This window comes from Salvia splendens, chromosome 15 (genome assembly GCF_004379255.2).
Source record: "Salvia splendens isolate huo1 chromosome 15, SspV2, whole genome shotgun sequence".
In the NCBI taxonomy this organism is placed as follows: domain Eukaryota; kingdom Viridiplantae; phylum Streptophyta; class Magnoliopsida; order Lamiales; family Lamiaceae; genus Salvia; species Salvia splendens.
The window spans coordinates 7,561,643-7,583,176 of NC_056046.1; the positions used below are offsets into that span (position 1 = coordinate 7,561,643).

Sequence of the window (21,534 nt, forward strand, 5' to 3'; positions counted from 1 at the left end):
TTACATAAATTGATATTTTGTCTCTATGCGAGGAAACTCATCTCTAAAAACTTATCCCAAAAAAAACAGTGTTTTGTCACTTTGTGTTAGTGGAGGTTTTCCCAAATTATTTTCGTTTAATTACTATTAATTATAATTGAATATCCAACTCAATTTATTAAAATATATATATATATATATATATATATATATAATTATAATGCCCAACTCAATTTATTAAAACTAATATATGAACCTAACTATTAGTACTATTATGGACAAAATGATTCAACGAAAAGAACACTATTTTTTTCCCTCTACATTTTACTGTAAAGAAAAAACTTTGAAACATGGAATATTTATTTTATTGATCAGTCGATAGATAATCTTAATTAAACAATTCATTTAGTTAAATTAAATAGTTACATCCTGTTGATGCAACCTGAACTTTAATCAATTAAATGCTTTATGTAGTAATTATACACCAGACCAAATCAAGGTTCTTGTTGTCCCATTGTGCTCTTGAATGCTAGTTATTGAAAGTTGAAACAGACCTAACTGTTACACCCTTTGAGCTATTCTATACTCCATCCACCCATAAAAATTATGACTCTTTAGACGATATAAATTTTAATACACAATTGATAATTAAAGTAAGATAGATGGAAGGAAAAAATGATTTAAGTATTATTAATGTAGAATGAATTTCATCCCATTAGAGAGAAAAAATACCAAAAATAGAAATTGACTATTTTTATAGGACGGACCAATAAAATGAAAACATTCTCTATTTTTATGAGACTAGGGGAGTATTGCAAAAATCATTATTAGGGAATTAATCCAAAATTCCAAATCCATAATAATAATACACCCTCCATCTCATATTACTTGCACTTTATAGTTTTGTCTCGTCCCAAACTATCTACACTATTTTATTTTAAGTAAGAAGAGGGGGTTTTAATTAAGACTATATTAGTTAGTTAAAGTGTTATTTGTGAAGTAATTTCTATTTACTCTTAAAATAGTAGTAGTAATTTAATTCACTAAAAATAGAACACTAGAGTCGGCCATAGTTGTTTAAAGGAGAATATAATAAAGGAGGGAAATGTATGAGTATGAAAGCAGACGTGGTGAAAAATCCGTCAACGTCATGTCTTTCAAACCTTCTGCACACAAGCCTCTGCGTTTCAAGTTTCAACCCTTTCTTCTCCTTTATCCCCTTCCTCTTTCTCCCTATTTAAATCAATGATTTTGAGACCTAATTCGAATGGGTAATTGTAACAATGGGGAGGAGGAAACTCAAGATTGAGCGAATCGAAGATAAAAGCTCGCGCCAGGTTACCTTTTCCAAGCGCCGAAATGGATTGTTCAAAAAAGCAAAGGAGTTATCGGTGCTCTGCGATGTCGACGTCGCTCTCATCATCTTTTCCTCTCCCGGCAAGCTCTACCAGTACAGCAGCACCACCAGGTTTTATTATTTTACAGTATATTTTATTTTTTTTAATTAATGCCTATGGTGATTAAATTTCTCTTAATATTTAAATCAATATCTTAATTAATGGTGGCTTTAATTCACTTCTCGTTCCTTCAATATATATTTCTATTATTCTATATATGTAGATTGTGCCATGTATTTTCCTGCTCAGGCTCACTGGAATTGAAATTGAACTGAAAAAACAATTAAACTTTCATGGAGTTGGACATTTCTTAAATTCAGATAAACACCCCTCCTTTGTGGGAAGCCTGCTTGCTATAGTTTAATTAGAGGCGATTAATTGAAGCCTTTTCAGCTGCAGCTTTGTATTCTTGAATGTTATAATCCTTTTATTGTGTATGTACATCTGCATGTGAATAGTATCTTAACCCTAGTCATCTGTTTGAAACTTAATCAATCAAAATGTAGTACTCCTATATAATAGTAGTATCAAAACATAAGCAGCCAACTGCAGTTAACCAATTTTCAGATTTTAGGTGACATGTAATTAAAGAGATTAAGGAGAGAATAAGGTGAATATACCAACTCCCCTTGATATTTAGTAGTACTACATGTTTGTTTATGTGATTTTGTTTTTGATGAAACTATTCTTGCATTCATCAAAGGGTCATATCCTTGTGCAGAGGTGACTTTTGGAAACTTGTCTATATTTCCTTTCAATGCTTAGAAGATATTTTACCCTCTTTTCATGGTGGAAGATACATAGCAATATACTACTACTAGCATGGTATAAAAGATCACTGGCTAACTTGATAAATATTGGGATATATTTTAGGTAGTTTAGTCTCATTCACATTGTTTCACCTAAATGTACAACATGCATGTTAGATCATGTCCCCAACAAGCACAACCCTTGCCATTTTTTAATGGAATCAGCTTGATTAGCCATTATTAACATTTTTGCAGATTTTAGTACTATTGTCAATGACTAGCTCTTTGTACTCATAAATATGCACGTCTTACTATTTCATTTAAAACATTGTTAAATATGTCTATTTATTATCTTAGATATAGTTTCTGATCTTACAATTTCATTTAAAATATTGTTAAATCATGTTATCTTGGATGAAGTTTCTGATCTTATTATTTCATTTAAAACATTGTTAAATCATGTTATCTTAGATGTAGTTTCTGATCTTACTATTTCATTTAAAACATTGTTAAATCATGTTATCTTAGATGAAGTTTCTGATCTTACTATTTCATTTGAAACATTGTTAAAGCATGTTATCTTAGATGTATTTTCTTATCTAACTATTTCATTTAAAACATTGTTAAAGCATGTTATCTTAGATGTAGTTTCTTATCTAACTATTCATTTAAAACATCATTAAAGAATGTCTCTTTGTATCCATAAAAGATGTGATATTGTTCATAAAATATGAATAATGATTTAACTAAGTGTAGACTATATATATTATCTTATCGATTATTATACTCTCAAAAGTTTTTCTCCTTTGAATCCATAAAATATATAGCCCAGCTTGATTAAAAAAATTAAAAATCCAGGGCATTTTTGCATGAAATAAGTATGTGGTGCTAAAAAAATGATGCAACACAACTTAATAGATGCAAATTTATAATGAGTTCTTGATAAGCCAACAACGAGTTATCAGTGCTCTAATTTTGTCCATCCGGGCAAGTAGCGTGTAATCGATTCCCGGGATATGAGCATGTAAGGACATCTTTCCATCTTCGATATCCAAACTCAAGTCATGGGAGAGTGGTCCCAACAATGTTCAACGTTACTATAATATTGAAACATTGTAGAGGTATGTATTAATATAAATTTAATTATTAAAACCGGGAAACAATTTTTTAACAATTTAAAACATACTTAATAAAAGTGCTACCCATATTTAGGTAGCATTAATTGTTATGGGTTTTTTTAATTAAAAAACACCATATTTAGGTAGCATTGTTATGGTTGAATTTCAAATAGGTGTATCGGAGTAGAGTTGATGTGCAAGCAAACTAATGCCTGAAAATAAGAAAAGATTTGATGTTTGAATTAATGTAGCTAACAATTGTAGTATAAAGGTACTTAACTTGAGACTTCTCTCGAACACTTAAATACCAAAGGTTTTTCATTAGCCAAACATATTTTGTTAAAACTTCCCCTCGATCAGATCAAAGATAATTGAAAATGTCGAGTTTATTCCCGAGCCTTGAGAATAATTAATAACTTAGTGGTTGAGAATATTTGTGATTTGGTCCAAGGATGGCACATGCCTCAATTCGACCGTTCAAGATGCAACCCTATCTTTCACAATGTATATCATGCAACACAAGACTTGAAGCCAATGCAGTCATGATGCATTTATCTCCCTAAATAGCTTAAATAGCCTAAATAACTGTCGTAGACAATTTATCCATAGTTCATGATGTAGGGAAGTTACCCAAGTTAATTCACTTACTGCCTAAACCAAAACCTTATTTTTGGCCTTGTGATGGTAGGGTATCGCAATGCTCCATTAACTATCTATGCATTTTTTTCTAAAATGGTTGGGTTTCTTTCAGTTTTAGGCATTCTCTAGCTTGATATCTTAGGTGTAGGATACCCATTTGCATCGGCCATGTGCACTCTTTGAAGAAACAATGATGTTGTTAGGCTCAAGTGGAGTCCTTGCGTGGTACACACAATTTATGTTCAAAGAAAATATCTAACTTCCCTTAGATCTTAAGGAAAAATTTGTTGTTAAGTTTGTTAATAACTTCTCAAATGACTATTATGGATGATCAACGGCGGCGAAGCATATCTTCCACATAGATCAAAAGATAAGTGGTTTTTGTTTTTCAAGCATGGTAAACAAAGATGTGTTTAGGGAACAAAGATAGAGTTGCATGGACTTAACAATGAGGAACGTCTAGCTCTATGCTTGCGTTAAACCATATAGGCTTAGTTCAGCTTACAAACCATGTTAGGAGGACCTTGCTCAAAGCCCAATGGTTGCTTTAGGTTTCTTCCTCCAAAACACCATGAAAAATGTCACTATGAGGAAAAAGGGATTGTTAAATGATATTCCAATTTGAAGACACCGCAATTTTAGGATGAGACGTATGGTATTTGGTCATAAGTTTGCCAAAGTCAATTTCATCGATGTATGCTGTTGTGTATTAGTGCAAGGCATGTTCCATATATATAGTACTCTACTCTAAACTATAGGTCAAAGTATAGGTCAAAGTAGGCAAGCATTAATAATTACTGTTGAAACACTTATCCTCTTGCTAGTAATCTTATCTCATCTATATATTCTTGGATAACTCCCTACCTCTTTGATTAGGGCTTTTAAAGGGGTGAGTCATGATTAACCCATTTCTACAAACTATCATACTAGGTTTAAGTTGATGATGGATCTATTTATTTCACGTGTTCCACGTGTCTAAGTCCGATGTGCATTCCGTCCCACACGTGTTGGGGTGTGTTAACATTGTTGTCCCAAATCTACTTGATAGGATTATATCTCTTTATATTTCTTGGATAACCCTCTCCCTTAAGATGCATTTTAAGGGGTGAGTGACTCATTTCAACAACTACAAACAAGTGTATAATTGAAAACAAGCTGTCTTGTGTTCTCATGTGCTTAGCTTCATTGGTTCATTATGTCCTTGCACTCCACATGTAAGGACATTTTCCAGTTGTGATTCACACTCAAGTTACATCCAAAACGGTTAGCTTTGCATGGTTCTTTTATTTTATTGTTTTCATCCTTTGTATGGTTGCTCGAACTCTTCGGCATCCTCCTATGATAACAATAATTAATACATGTCTTGATTGTTTCCTATGATGTCATTGGTTCTAAGCAATCAAAGAGCTAATATAATTGCATCGATAATAAAAAATATCTTAATCATGCAACAAAAAAGTGGAATCACGTGAAACGTAGTTGGGTTACAAGGTTAAGAACCCATATAAACCTTTAGTCACTCTAAGGCATGAACCTTATACTAAAGATAACAATTTCATAAAAACTAGTACTTATAATATAATTATGAAACATAGATAGATAACACAGAAGTTTCAAAAAAATAATATTCAAGACATAAGTATTTGTAATATTGTTTAGTTATTCAATGATAAGACCTAACCGTAATCAAAACATCATAGTTTATCTAATTCTTCATCATCAATACCATTAGAATCATCTAGGGCTACTGGCAATTTTTGACACGACACGATAATCTGACAAGAATCCGCACGGAATTATTGGGTTTGGATCAAGTCTTATTGGGTTCGTGTCCTTATCAGGTTGATCCGTTAAGAACCTGATAATTTCGGGTTGGGTTCGGGTTGGATACGGATAACCCATTAAGAAATAATGTTATTATTTTTATTATTATTAAAAAAATATATTTTACTTTAATTTTTAAATTTATTGTAAATCAGGTGTAAATCATATAAAACAAATTTTAATCGTGCAAATTAGGTTAAAAAATAAGGTTTGATCGTGTAATATTAGATTTAATCATGTAATATTAGGTTATAATCGTGTAATATCAGGTTCGGGTCGTTATCGTATCGTGTCAACCCAAATTATATCGTGTCGTTAACAGGTTCGTGTCGGATGCGGGTCGTGTTCGGGTTTGAAGGTAGCAAGTTGGGTTCGTGTTCGGGTTTAGAGTTTTCTTAACATGTCAGATTCGGGTTAGGCCTTATTGGGTTGGGTCGTTATGACCCGATAACGACCCAATCTGCACGATTTGCCACCCCTAGAATCTTCATCTACACTCGTACATATCCAACTTATATATCAAACTACACATGACTATTTTTATAACATGTCCAACCTAGACATGCCTATTTTTTTCATTTCGATGTTTAGATAGTCAATTTTCTTTTTCATGTGAACACATATTTGATATGGTATACATATTTATGTACAAAGACTATTGGTTAATCATGAATGTAGTGGTTCCCCAATCTCTATATTGGTTCCTCATGACTCTTGTATTGAAGAAAAGTGACAAATCATATAATTTAGATCAAGGGTGGTGACAAAGGTTCTTTGGGAATTGAGGCCAATAAGGGTAAGGAACTTTAAGGCACATTGATCTTAGTCGGCGCAAGCGTATGATTCTCATTTTGTCTCTCTTTTCTACATTTTCAGTTCCACCCTAGTTTGTTTCCACTTTTATGCTTTGGAATACGAAATAAAGGTAATGATATAGTGAGGAAGGAAAACCTAAAAAAACCTTAGATTACACTTACCCTACATTAGATGGCGTTTACACTTACCCTACATTAGATGGCGTTTACACTTACCCTACATTAGATGGCGTTTACATTTCATGGTTGATAAGATTTATATGATTGAGGTCTCACCCAATACTCTTAACATAATCTTCTACACTTTGGATCTTCCTTTCCTACGCGCCAAGATGTGGGTATAACAATCACATAATGCATTATTTCACGAAGTCCTCTTGTCTCTTATATTGGAGAAAAGTGACCGATCATATCATCTAGATCACGGTGGTGGAAAATGGTCTTCGGGAATTTAGGCCAGTATGGGTAAGGAACTTTAAGCCACATTGATCTTGGTTGGCGTAATGATCCTTATTTGGTTTCTTCCTCTTCAACTCCACCCAAGCCCCAATTTCCACTTCTTTGCTTTAGAAGGAAAAATAGAGGTAATGATATAGAGAAGAGAATTAACCTTAAAAAAAACTTATATTACACATACCTTACATTTAAGTGTCATTTCCAAATTATCAAAGGCCTAGGGTAATCCAAATTTCCAATCCATCTTAGCAAACAATGAATTAGATTATACTAATTCTTCTCTTCCTAGACTTATCCTCAAAAGGAAATGCCCCTGAAAGGAGTCACTTTGACATTCAAGAAATGTGCCATTGGATCTTTGTAGGATAAAAATCTAGGGTAGAAAAGATCTTATAAGCTCTTACTAGGTTATAGAATGTTGACCAGTACGTATGGATTTTGTATAATCTTTTATATTTCTCTTATCTATTATAACAAAAGAATACACAATTCGTTAAGTAACAAAACACAGCATCTTAGCTCTTTGGTCGAACCATGCATTTGTAAAAAAATTTGGTGAAACAATGTGTATTAACATCTTGGAAATTTGGAGACCGGTAAGCATAAACGATATTTTGTCATACAGAGTATGAGATATATTTGTGGAAATTGATGTGTTTGATTGTCTGATTAGTAAAAACGGACAAGTTTACTTTTTATTTAGTTATCCTGATCATTTGTATCTCAAAATTAGACTAAAGGTACATCTAGCATGCTGAAGAACTTGGCTTAATACACCCTCTTACCTTTGTGGAGATTGGCTTCTCTTGTGTTGGCATATTACAGAATATTATGAAAGAAATGCATAGTATTAACAGAATGAGTGAGTTACAGGTTAACCTATAAATTGTTAATAGTATGTTTTTTGTAGGTACATTTTTTAAATGTGTTTTCATGGGGCAGACTGCCCGAGGAGTTTTCTTGAAGTGTTACAGTAGCAATTTTTGTCATGGGGCTTATCCTATTTACTTTGGTTCACTTGAGTCTGCATGTTATAGATTTATGAATGATTTTGTAGTGGACGGCGACCGTATGTGATTATGTGAATTCAACTGGCAAAATTTGAAAAAGAGTATGCATTAGAGAATATATATAGTAGGGCGAGGATGTGTGATTTAATACTTAAGGGATTCCCTTTCACATTAAAGATAAGTACATAAGATATGTGTGTGATAATAAACAATTATCGAGACAATTCTTTAGCTCTTGCGAAGTTCTCAAGTTTCAGGTTACAGAATGTTGGGTAGTTTTTTTTATATACTGAAAAGTTTATGTTATTCTCTATAACGACGATAAGATACACATACAGATTATACACACGATGTGGTTATAAATCTTAAAAATCATTATTGTGATGTATGGGGAACTCTAAGTGGAGTTTCTTGCTATAGACTGGAATGGGTGATTATTTATCTAAACAATTTGTAACAACATACTTGACTCCCGGGCCTAGAATATTCAAACCTAGAGTAATGAGATTTATGCTACCTTGTGCCTGCATTATCTTATATTTTATGATTCAGCTCAAAGTATTTGGAATGTTCATTGAATACTTAGCTTCTTTGTGTGATGAAATATATACCCAGTGACTATACTATTGACTAAGAGGTCAATTCTTTACCCATTTGCCGTTTGTATCGTTTGTTTTTTGGTATTTTGTTTTACATGCTCACTTAGCTGAACTTGAATTGCTATCCAGAATGAGTAAGATCCTGCAACGATATCATAATCATCCAGCAGCAAAAGATGCAATCCCCTCCACACTACAGGTAAGCTTATCTGTTTATGAAATTAAAGTGGGTTTAGGGTTTGTTTTTAGGGAAAGAAAAACATGTACTACTTTTTTACTTTGTGCAACATGTGAATAGCATAAGGTTTATAACTTTATATTACGTAGTTACGACATCAACTCTTTGAAATATCGAAACAAAGAAGCTAAGGTGAGAGAAACATGTTTTACGGATTAGCCTAGTTGGGTTGGGTGTGATTTGTTTAGCAAGTAGTGGTGGTGCTCGGTTTTGGTTAATTTCCGGAATATTTAGCACTAGGATCATAGTTGTAAGGAAAAAATGTATGTTCCATATTGTGAATGTTGTTATTTTGTGTTTTCCATGTCAGGATGAATATTCAAGTTTCCTCACATGTGAGGAGCTCCTTCAAACTGTGGATAGGCAGCCACTTCATATCCCTAGCTCTCTATCTACTTAACTTAATATATTTATAACTTTGTTAAGTGATATGAACAGCTAGGTTTTCCTATACATTTTTGTAGGAAGCTCGGCGAGCCATCGTCCGACGACCTCTCAGTCACCGACTTTATGCATCTCCAGAAACAATTTGAGACTGCACTAATGCAAACCAGAGAAACTAAGGTACCTAACATGCTGTTATATAAAATCTATAAATGGAATGCAATTGTTGGTTTCTTATGCTTAATTTTCATTACTATTGATTCTCTCTTTTATGCTGTACTAATATTTTGATTAATTGTTGCTTGTGCAGACACGTTTGCTACTCAAGTCCATATCAAGCCTCAAGGAACAGGTAGAGGTTTCCATCTCCTATTTTTGGTGGAGACGTCTAAGCCATTATTATAATGTAAAGAGAAATGTAAAGTTACCTCATTTATCTCGTGCTGGTTTTTGAGCAGGAGAAGCTGCTGGAGGAAGAGAAGAAGGTGCTGCAGGGGAAGGTACATATACACATAAATAGATTAGTTATATAAAAAAGAAATGGAAGTGATGATGCTGGAAAGTGGAATCAAGATGAGCTCACTGATATATTAAATACAGGTGAATGAGAGCAAGGGGAAGAGGAAGAGGAAGAGGAAGAGAATTGCGATTGATCTGAACTCGATTCCTGAATAAGTGATTCTCTCTGCCTCTGAGAATGCAAGGGATATATATATATATATAAGTGTTGTGTTCATGCAATCTTCAGTCTCTTTTTTGTCCACCCTGAAGAGTGAAGATTGAATAAGCTTCTACTACTTGTATGTGTAATATGGAGTGATTATAATAGATTTTGTGTTGAATGATATCCTAGTATAGTACATTAGTACGTACGGAAAATAAATAAGTGTTGGTGTACGTGGTGGAATGCATGTGGTTTTTCATAATAGGCGTATTTAACTACACCACTGACATTCTATTTCCTACTAAACGCGTGTCTTTGTCCTTTTTTTTGACTAATTTTGTCAAATCAATTAGAGATTTATTATGACACTTTCACCCGTATGATTATATGAATATGCCCGATTTCGAGCTGACAGTGAAAAGCGTGTCGTGATTTTGGGCTCAAATTATTGAGGCCCATAAAGCCCATTTATCCACTCCTTCATGAGTTCGGTCCCAAATTATTGTGGCCCATGAACCGGGGCGAATCTATCCTGGCAGCACGAGGTTGGTGGTACGTTGTCACTCTAACTATAGTGGCACCCTAATGATATATATATATATATATATATATATATATATATATATATATATATATGGATATATTCATTTCCTTTTTGTATCTTTTGTTCTTTGTTCTTTTTAATCTCAGCCCCACGATTTTGTCATCCGACGGTTAGATTGGTGCCACGTGTCATTTAATAATGCAGATTTTCAGTTGAATAAGGCACACCGACTAATAATGCACCATTATAGTGTAATAATGCAGATCATCCGATCGTTGATGAATGAGATCTAACGGCCCATATTAAGAAGAATAAAGGATCTAAGGGATGAATAGGAGAATAACGGATCTAAGGGATGAATAGAAGTAAATAGGTAAAGTAGGGCAAACTTGCTGCTAATTAAATAAATATTTCTTATTCCCTTTTTCAAAGGAAACTACAACGGTTTAAATAGTAATAGAAAAGAAAGAGACACAATGGTTCAAATGAAGAGATGCATTGCTTCAAAGAAAGAGACTCTCCGTTTGATTTGCGACTCTTGGACCAACTCAGGCATATTCTCATGCAGCCCCTCTTAACTTCCATGATGGTTTCCGCACCCAAGTGCCTCGACGAAGGGCCTCATTCTTGTTTGGAATTAGCCTAAGTTCGGTAGAGAGCTTTTGAGACTCATCACCCCTCATGTCTTCAAAAACTGACTTGTCCCCAAGTAGGATATGAGGGAACCTATTCCGCAACTCTGTAACAGCCTCCCAAGTAGCATCCTCAGCGGATAAATGATGTCACTTAACCAGAACTTGTTCTTGGTCCTTACCATTATGCAAGATGGAACGGGTAGCTAAGACCTCTTCAGGCTCGACGACAGGCCGTCCCTGCTCAGACAGTGGTGGAAGAGGAGTGGCCTGCACCACCTCGTTACCCATTCGTCGTTAGAGTAGTGAGACATGGAACAGTGGATGTACGCGGCTAGTTTGAGGAAGTTCTAGCTCATATGCCACCGACCCAATCCGCCGCAATATTTTGAACGGCCCATAAAACTTACTAGCAAGCTTCTGATGTGCTCGGCAGAATATAGTCTGTTGGTGATAAGGTCGTAGTCAAAGATACACCCAATCTCCTACTTCAAATTCCTCTGCTCTTCGTCCCTTATCGGCCTGCACTTTCTGTTGTTGCCTCGCGAGTTCAAGATTTACCTTTAATTCTTTGAGCACCTCATATCTAGCGCGTAACACCACATCAACCTCTTGCACTAGTGAGGAGCCTGTTTCATGTGGTACGACAACCGGAGGCGGGCGCCCGTAGACAGCTTCGAATGGAGTCATCTTGATGGCACGGTGGAATGTGATATTATACCAAAATTCAGCCCATGCTAAATAGCTCTCCCACAATCGAGGTCTACTAGTGACGAAGCATTGTAGGTATTGTTCTAGACTCCGATTGGTCACTTCAGTTTGTCCGTCCGTCTCAGGGTGATATGCACTACTCATGCACAGCTTAGTCCCTATTTGGCGAAACAGTTCTTGCCAAAAGTGACTCATGAATATTTTATGGTGATCAGAGACGATGGACTGGGGAACACCATGCAATCTTACCGCATGTCGAATGAAAGCTTCAGCCACACTTTCAGCAGTAAAGGGAAGAGATAGTGCAATAAAGTGGCTATATTTAGATAAGCGATCAACGACCACCATCACCACATCCTTTCCAGTTGATCGTGGCAGCCCTTCGACGAAATCCATTGATATGTCAGCCCAGATTACATCAGGAATTTTGAGAGGCTCCAACAGCCTACTCGGCATACGAGTGTCCGCCTTATTGCGTTGGCATATGTCCATTGTTGTACATATCTGAGTACAACTGCCTTCATTCCTCGCCAATAGAATACTTGGGTAAGTCGACTGTAAGTGCGTAAAACCCCAGAATGACCCCCAATGCTCGAGTCATGGAATTCGCTAATGATCATGTGCCTTCGTTCTTCGTTCTTCGGTACCACTACCTTGCCCCCTTAGAAGGTATCCCCGACTGATGGTCAGTTGAGGATCAATGATCACCCCTTTCTCCACATCCTTCCTCAATTGACAATGCTCTTCATCCTTTATCGAAATTCGGTGAATTTCAGACCATATGTTGGTCTGGACAACCGAGATAGCTGATAGTTCGTCAGTTTGTGGTGACAAAATTGCTGATAGTTCAGCCATATCCTCACGTCGTGATAAGCTGTCAGCTGAGCCATTTTCCTTTCCCGGACGATAAGTGATCTCATAGTCATATCCAAGGAGTTTTATTAGCCATTTCTGCTGTTCGGGAGTTGAAATTTTCTGCTCTAAAAGATAGCGCAGGCTTCGCTGATCAGTGATTATCTTGAAATGTCGTCCCAAAAGATAGGGGCGTCATACCCGAACGGCTTCCAAGATTGCCAACATCTCTTTCTCATATGTTGATCGCATCTTCTGCTTCTCGCTTTGCCCTTTGCTCAAGTATGCGATAGGCCTCTTTCCTTGCATTAAAACTGCCCCGATACCGTATCCGCAAGCATCAGTCTCAACAATAACTCTTCGTCAAATTTTGGTAGTGCTAAAATTGGAGTTGTAATCATGCCTTCTTTCAATTTTTTTAAGGCTTCTTCCGCCTCAAGGTTCCACACGAATGACCCTTTTCTGATAAGCTTGGTGAGCGGACTTGCAATTTTTTCATAGTCCCGAACAAATCTTCGGTAATATCCTGTTAGTCCCAAGAAGTCGCGGAGATGGGTGATGTTCCGAGGTACTGGCCAAGTTAACATGGCCTCAATTTTGCGATCATCAACACGAACTCCTTGCTCCGATATATAGCGGCCTAAGTACTCAAGCTCTGTTTGGCCGAAAGCACATTTCGAATATTTCTAATGAAATTGATATTCTCGCAGTATGTAAAACACAATTTCCAAATGTTGTAGATGGTCCTTCCAATCTTTGCTCAAAGCTCGGTGGTGCTTGCTTAGTGGAGATTTCTTCCTCCGAAACCCCAATGAAGTAAGGGATTTTTGAGATCTAAGTAAATGATATTCCAATTTGAAGGCAATGCAATATTTAGGATGAGAAGAATGGTATTTGGTCAAACGTTTTTGCCAAAGACATTTTAATCGACGTGTATCAGTACAATACATCTTCTAGATATAGTACTTTATTCCGAACTGTAGAGTGTAGTCCAAAGTAGACAAGCATTAATCACTAGTAGTGAAACCCTCATTCTTGCCCTATATCAACTTGGTAGTGATCACGTTTCTTCTATATATTCTTGGATAAACACGCCCTAGTCCCCCTTCTTGGATAATTTGATTAATTGTTGCTTGTGCAGACTGGTTTGCTACTCAAGTCTATATCAAGCCTCGAGGAACAGGTAGAGGTTTCCATCTCCTATGAAGCCATTAACATATAAAGAAATGAGTTAACTATTTCCTTTTTATTGAAATCGTTCAATAATTAGAAAGGAATTGAAGAGATGCATAATTATGTAAAGTTAAAAGGGGAGGAGATGCACCTTATTTATCAAGTGCTGGTTTTTGAACAGGAAATGCAGCCGGGAGAAGAGAAGATGATGCTGCAGGGAAAGGTATATATACATACATATATAAATAAAATTGGAAGTGATGACGTTGGAAACTAGAATCATGATGACGTCACTCATATATTAACAACAGGTGAAATGGAGCAAAAGGAAGAGATTTGCTATTGATCTGAACACAATGCCAACAATAACTGAATAAGTGATCATTTCTGCCTCTGAGAAATGCAAGGTTATATTAAGTGTTGTGTTCATGATTCATCAATCATCACGCAATAACCAATAAACACAATATCTATGTTATGTTAGCCACTCCGAGTGAGGATGAATGCATAAGTTTTTAGTTGTATTTGAATGATGAAGTGATTATGTAATATAAATAGACTTTATGTTGAAGTAATATCCTAGTACGTAACGCACGGAAAAAGAAAGGTTGTGTGCACGTGGTGGAATGCATTTGGATATTATAGTCGTAGTAACTACGTCTACTACATAATAACTGATATTATCTATCTATCTCAGTATATCACCACTCATCTTGCTCCTCCAATTACTACTAAACACGTGTCTTATGTCCTTTTTTTCCTTCACTAATTTTGTCAAATTAGGATTAGAGATAGATTATCGTACAGTTTAACTGATTTGGGTCCAGTGGGAATCATCCATAAAATCAAGCCCTTTTTCTGGTTTGGGATGAGAAATTGAAGCCCATTTGTCCAATTTATTATGCTCACAAAATAATGCCCATTTAAAAGCATAATGGATTTTGGCCCAAATAATTAAGGCCCATAAAATGAAGCCCGTTTACCGGTTTGAGTGAAAAAAATAAAGCCCATTTATCCACTTCCTCTTGCTCAGGTTATGACTGGACAGGCTTACCTTACCTTATCTAGCTTTATTATTATATTCTGAGAGAATTTGGTACCCAAACCTAATGCTATAGTATTTAATTATTAACAATGTCTTGTGCTTATTGCATCCACATGTTTTTTTTTATCACTGTATATAACATATCCATCTACTCTACACATAACCAAGATCACACATAAAATAGGTACCTAGAATATCATATTTTTTTTCTAGAATAAGATTATAAATTGAATCCTACTTTATAGTGCTTGGTTTAAGATTTTAATCAATCACTCCACAAGCTATACACTGTGCTGCATATAAATTGCAAAATTTGTCAATATTGAAAACAAAATGCATTTCAAAGTTTACTTCAGCTGGCAGTATGTCTGTATCAGTGCTAATTATCAATGCAATTATATATGCCCCACGCTCAATTAGTATATTGTAAACCATGACTCTAATCAATTTATATCCTCTCTTTTGCTATCTCTTCGAATTATGAGGTGTCAATCTGTATTAGTCAAATTTGTACTTGCGTCCCCACAGTGATTGTTACTTTTTCCATGCTACATAATTTCAACATCCCGAAAATACAAAATCAAAACACCTTGTACCCCACCAACAGCATTTTTCTTTCCCTTTTTAAATTTTCTTCCAAATTCAAAAAACTACAAATATGTCTGGAGTCATTAACAATCGATGAATTTTGTCATTCTGCCATAATTAAAGTTAGAAGTCGTATTTGATCATCTATTATATATACTACTGCAGGAGAGTGATCAATTGTTAACTCACTCTCTACCGTTGTGAATTACAACTAATTTAAGGCCATATGCTTTTAAAAATCTAATAGTCTAAAATTTATCACGTGTAATTTTCGTTTTTATTAATTAAATCGAAAAGGTTAAAAAACTATCAAATTAGGATTTTGGATGAAAATGTCAATATAGTGTTTTGAAAATATCAACAAAATACTTTGAGAATGTCAACACATTTCTTATGTCAACACATTGCTTTAAGATTGACATTATACATATATTATATTGACATATTTTATATACTATGTTGACATTTGTTGCTATACGAAAAAATTAAAAATTTTCAAAAAAAAATCAAATTTTGACATCGGAATATATGCAAGTGAGATCTCATTAGAATCCTTATGAAATTATCTTTAATTTGATATATGTTGTGTGAAAAAATAATTTAAATCGAGAAAGTTATATGCGTTTTAAAGTTATGGAAAATTTTTCAAAAGTTAATTACAACTAATTTGTTATAAATTGACCTTAATATCTTTATTGACAAATTTTTGTTGATCTTGACATTCCAAGGGGCGGATGATCTTGGCCCTTGTTTTAAATATCTAAGGACTATTATTTAATTATAGTTAGCAATTAAGTATTGAGTTAGCAATATAACATATTCGTATGAATGCATAATCTTAATATTCCTAGAAAATAAATAATTATAAACCAACTTGTGTGAAGGTGTATACCATTCAATAATAGTAGTACTATTATTGTTGTTATTAAATTAATTATAATCGCTTATTAATTAATGGGTGATCATCACCAACTATATTAATTAGTAGTAGTATAGTAATTAGTGGGCGAAGTGGATGAGGCCCAAGTAAGATGGGCCCACACCAGAATTATTTAACATAGCGCGTGCGGCTCACCGGCGACGTAGACGTGTCGGGCTAGCAGCCACCGATTTCACTACAATCTACGTCGTCTGTTTAGATAAGCGCGATTCTTCTTACACAATCACAACTACGTCATAATCCAATTGGCTCTAATTCCTATCCAAAATCAATCTGCCTCTTCGCCCACGTGCTTTCAGGTGTTGTACCTTGCACCAACACTTTCTCATGCATCGCAATCCTCATTTCTATTAATTCTGAAATTTACATAATAAAACTACGTGTATCGTACAATTTTTATATTGTAATTAAGACCCTATAGTCTTCATTAATTTAATCATCTCAATTAATGCTAACAATGTGATTATTGTGCGCACACGTCCGCAATGTGCAACGAAGTCTTTTTATAAAATAATTTAGGGCCATTTGATATTATTGTGCAAATATTTCTTTAACATATTCAATGAATTATAGAAATTTTGTTGTTAGTCATCCGTTAGTTGAGGAACAATTCGTTTGAAATAAAAACGTTGATCCTTAAACTTTAGGTTGTAAGTATTCAATTTCATGATAACTTTATGGTCAGAGAAGTTGATCCGGAAATATTATGATAATTCTTCGATGTCAAATCGGCTTCTCGTCGATACCCTTGTGGCATAGAAGCCTTCTGACAAATTTTATCTATCCATCAATGGCGGATCCAGGAATTAAAAATGGTAGGGTTAACGGACGAGAAAATTAATATAATAATATTTAAATATATAAAATAGTAATAAAAATACATTATAAATGAAATATCCCTATTTTATATTAATCACGATAATTGACTTCTATGAGCATTCATATTTTGAAGCTAACTTAAACTTATTTCATTGGAAATAGTTATGAATATGTATCTTTTAGTCGTGTTCAGTATTAGTACTAGAAAAACAGACGAAAGTGCAAAATCTTTATAAAAGAAATGTATCCATTAATCTAAATGAAAAGTAATTAAAATCAATGATTAAAAGCAATTATTATATTTATTCAAATTAGATAACAAATTTATTAGTTACTACTAGTTTAAAATAAAAGTAAAAACTAATACATGATTAAAAGATAATAAAAAAACTACTAAAAAATAAAAGTAAAAAAGTAATAAAACATGATTAAAAGATGATCAACTAAACTAGAAATCGAGAATTCTTATTTATAAATAAAGTTTAAACTCTTATATAAAGATAAAATTGTTAAAAAGAAAAGTATTGATTGTATTTTTTTAATTAATAAAAAGCCAAAACCTAAGCCCATTACATAAAAAGAAGAAGGGAAAAGGAAATAACAATGGAGGTCATCGGAAAAGCTGCGCTGCTTGAGGTTTAAGGATGAATCATGGGGCGGAATTCCGGATGCCGTGGGGTCGGGGGCTGTTGGGAGGAGTCTTCCGGCTGTTCTCCGGGGACATTGGTGGGGTCGGCCGCCCCTGCGCGACCCCACCTGCATCCGGCGCTGCTATCCATTATCAATAATCTTAGTAGTGGACTACGAATTTTAATATAAAATTGACAAAATATGATAGAGATGGAGTAAAGATAAACATGCTAAAAATATAAAGTTGACTGATTTTCTGTAATATACTCTTCTATTTGTCTCATTTAAAATGATCACACGTCACAGATTAAAAAGAGGAAATATGAATGTTTTGAATAAAACGGAGGAAGTATTATATATTAATCCTAGAATTCTATATACACAATGATCATATCAGTTCGACAGTTAGAACAGTAAATCGATAGCTTCGCTGGCTCACTTTCTAATTTTTCTACTCCCTCTGTCCGCTATTAGGAGTCTCATTTATGGGCGGCACGGATTTTAAGAAATGTTAAGAAAAGTGAGTGAAAAAAAGTTAGTGAAATATGAGTCTCACTTGTATATATTAGTTTTAAATGAAATGTGAGTGAAATGAGTTAGTGGAAGATGAGACCCTATTACCATTTATAGTAAAAGTGAACCGAAACTTCTATTTGTGGATGGACTAAAATGGAAAAACGAGACTCATATTCGCAGACAGAAGGAGTACTATTTTTTTTAGGAGAGTACAACATGGTGAAGCGTAGGGGCAATGAGGTGCAATGCAGAGGATCCGCACCTCTCTCTATCTTGTCAAACCAAACTTGAAGTAATTATCCACGGATGAGTAGAAAAAGGCGCAACTCAACTTACAGATAGTCCCCACATCTCTCCGTCTCATTGGCAATAAACACACGCTTTTTCTGTTGATATATCTTCCCTTCTTCCCCAATTCCCCTCAACACAACTTTTCTTCTTCTCTCATCTATTTTCAACTTCATCAATTTCACCTCCGATTAGCAACAGGAGCTCCAAAATGATGGCAACACAGCCTCAGAATCAGCAGGATCATCGCTCCAAGGCCTTGCACGAGCTCTCAGCCCTAGTTCTGAATATAATCAGATCTCCGCCGCCGCCCCTCGACTTCTCCGATCAATCTGCGGCCGCGCACCGCCGCAGGAGGCAGGGGCCTTCGTTCCAGCAGATGACTCCCGCGGGATTCGCCTCTCTGCTTTTGGGGATTTCTCTGTCTCTGATGCTGTGTGGATCGATGACCTTTTTTATTGGATTGGTGTTGATGCCTTGGGTTTTAGGTTTGGTGGTTTCTCTCTACTTTGTGGGTGTGGTTTCGAGCATTTCTATGATTGGGAGGAGTATTTTGTGCTGCAATTCTTCGCCCAGGAAAGATGCTGATGCTGCTCGTGAGAATTTCTCCCTTAAAGATTGAATTTTTATTTTGTTTTCATCGATTTATTTGATTGTTGGCTCTTAAAAGATGCTGTTTTTTGGGGGGGATAACTATTAGGGTTAAGATATGTGGATGATTAATGCTATTAATATGATTCTTGAGTAGAAAGTGTATTGGATGTTTGAGGTGTGATGATGATGATATTGAAGAAGTTTTAGGGTCATAAAGATTGAATTTTTATTTTGATTTATTTGATTGTTGGCTTTCTAAGTTAAGTAATTTGGTTCATCTTTTAGGTTGACTCTTTAAAGATGCAGTATTTTGGGGGAAATTATTAGGGGTATGATATGTTATAATGGGATTCCATTACTAGATTATTGAGTAGAAAAGCATGGTGTATTGGTTGTTTGAGGTGTGATGATGATTGAAGTAGTTTCAGGGTCATAATTAGCATTTAAGTTAGGTTAAAAGGGTGAGGATCAAAGTGTTGATGAGATTGTTGAATTGATGTTTGCAGCGTGGAAGGTGATGTGAAGCAATTAGGGATGTGGTGGGGTGAAGTGGTGCTTCTTGAATAGGAGTGTGTTGATAGTAAAGGAAGAGAAAATGCAGCTCAGAAGCATGCAGTATATATATGTGGAGAAAGGATGAGTTGGCAATTTGCCACAAGACCAGAGAAGAAGACAAGAGCAGAGGTCTGTGTTGCATGTTGAAGGCATTGCTTTTGTTGAGCCTCTTTGTACACTACTACTGTGTCGAGTAGTATTTTTAATTGCTATTAGCATAGTGTACATTATGTATTAATGATCATATAATGACACTATGGATGTTGCTACTTTCTTCTACTCAAATATGGAGTCATTCATTATGGGTGCCTCCCAAGTCTCTTTTTCTTTTTCTTGTTCTTGGAATACAAATGATTTTGTGCTAGTCTTCTTTGTTCTCATGTTAATTTTAATAGAAAATAGAATTGAAATACATAAAATGCTCCCTTTGTCCTATAAATATAGGACACTTTTCTTTTTGCTAATGGGTCACATTTTTTTTGCTATTTCATTTATAGAAAGTTATCTCCAATTCTTTATTTATATACATTAATTTATTTATATTTTGTACTGCCATAGAGGCCACGACTCATAAGGTGAATCTTATTATCTATTAACATTATTTTAACTACTTTTAACCTTCTTTCTTACGTCTTTAATCTTTATTAATTATGCATTAATTTTAGTATCATTTTAAATTTCTTTAATTTTATGAGATAAAAGAGTATAAGCTGTTTCAAATGTCTATATTTTTATGAGAGAGAAGGAATTATGAGATAAAAGAGTATAAGCCGATTCAAATGTCTATATTTGTACGAGACAGGAGTAGAGTATAAGTAGATTGAAAGTGAAAAGGAAATGGTAACATTGCCCCGAAAAAGCATTCAATTACATCCAATTTGATAAACAAAATTACAAAAGCAGCCAAGAAATAGGTAAATACAACAAGAAGCACATACATACATACATACATACCTTAATAAAACATGAAACAAAAGCAACAACCAAATAATGGAAACAAAAAACAAGAAAAGATGGGAGGGGTAAGGCTGGCTAGCCAGTGTGTATGTGGACGCCAATGGCGATGAGGAAAATAGTAATAAGGGCAAAGAAGATAATGGTGTGAACCAAAATGGATAGCCCACTTGTGTGCATGTTCCCGAACTCCACGACCCGATTCCGACCCGGCAACTGGAACAGCAGCCCCGGACTCAGCAATACGAACAGCACCACCGCTATCACCACCGGCCCCCAATCCGCCATTACTGCTTCCTCTCTCTCTCTCTCTCTCTCTCCAAAATTACTAATAATAATGGATTGCTTTGTGAGGACACACACTTATTTATGTACTCGTCTCAATTCAATTTATTCGAAACCACCTCACTAAAGCAAAGCATATATTTCTGTCTCACCATTATCAAAATATAACCTCTTTTCTTTTAATAAATTAAACTCTATCTTAATCCGGACGGTTACTTCTATTAATTATTATACACCATGAAAATATTTGTTTGGATTATTTTGAAGTAAGTAATTTGAGGATAGAAATGGACCCGTTACCAAGAAGCTTTGGACATGTGCCCACTAACTTAATTTGCGTGGCAGAATCATATACTCTCTCACCTATCAATTCCGGATTTCTCTACTAATACTATATTATTATATTCCACCGACTATTTCTTTCTTTGCGATTTCGATTATGGGTTGCGTGCATTTCATAAATTCCAATAAACTTACTACTATTAAATACTATTACTACTACCCTCTTCCTTTCATCACTAAAAATAATTTCATTG

General features: G+C 34.9%; 2 protein-coding genes across 2 annotated transcripts; both read left to right on the forward strand.

Moving 5' to 3' along the window:
• Positions 1–1,262: 1,262 nt before the first annotated feature.
• Positions 1,263–9,883, forward strand: LOC121766647 (agamous-like MADS-box protein AGL27). The gene is made up of 8 exons (XM_042162923.1): positions 1,263–1,447; positions 8,716–8,785; positions 8,885–8,956; positions 9,135–9,187; positions 9,289–9,388; positions 9,519–9,560; positions 9,667–9,708; positions 9,809–9,883. Exons 1-8 carry the CDS (start codon positions 1,263–1,265, stop codon positions 9,881–9,883), a joined length of 639 nt encoding a protein of 212 aa, XP_042018857.1.
• An 8,784-nt stretch (positions 9,884–18,667) lies between these two features.
• LOC121769056 lies at positions 18,668–20,123 on the forward strand. Its single transcript, XM_042165721.1, has 2 exons — positions 18,668–19,206; positions 19,711–20,123. The coding sequence occupies exons 1-2, from the start codon at positions 18,822–18,824 to the stop codon at positions 19,725–19,727; spliced, it is 402 nt and encodes a 133-aa protein (XP_042021655.1). The 5' UTR covers positions 18,668–18,821; the 3' UTR covers positions 19,728–20,123.
• Positions 20,124–21,534: the final 1,411 nt, after the last annotated feature.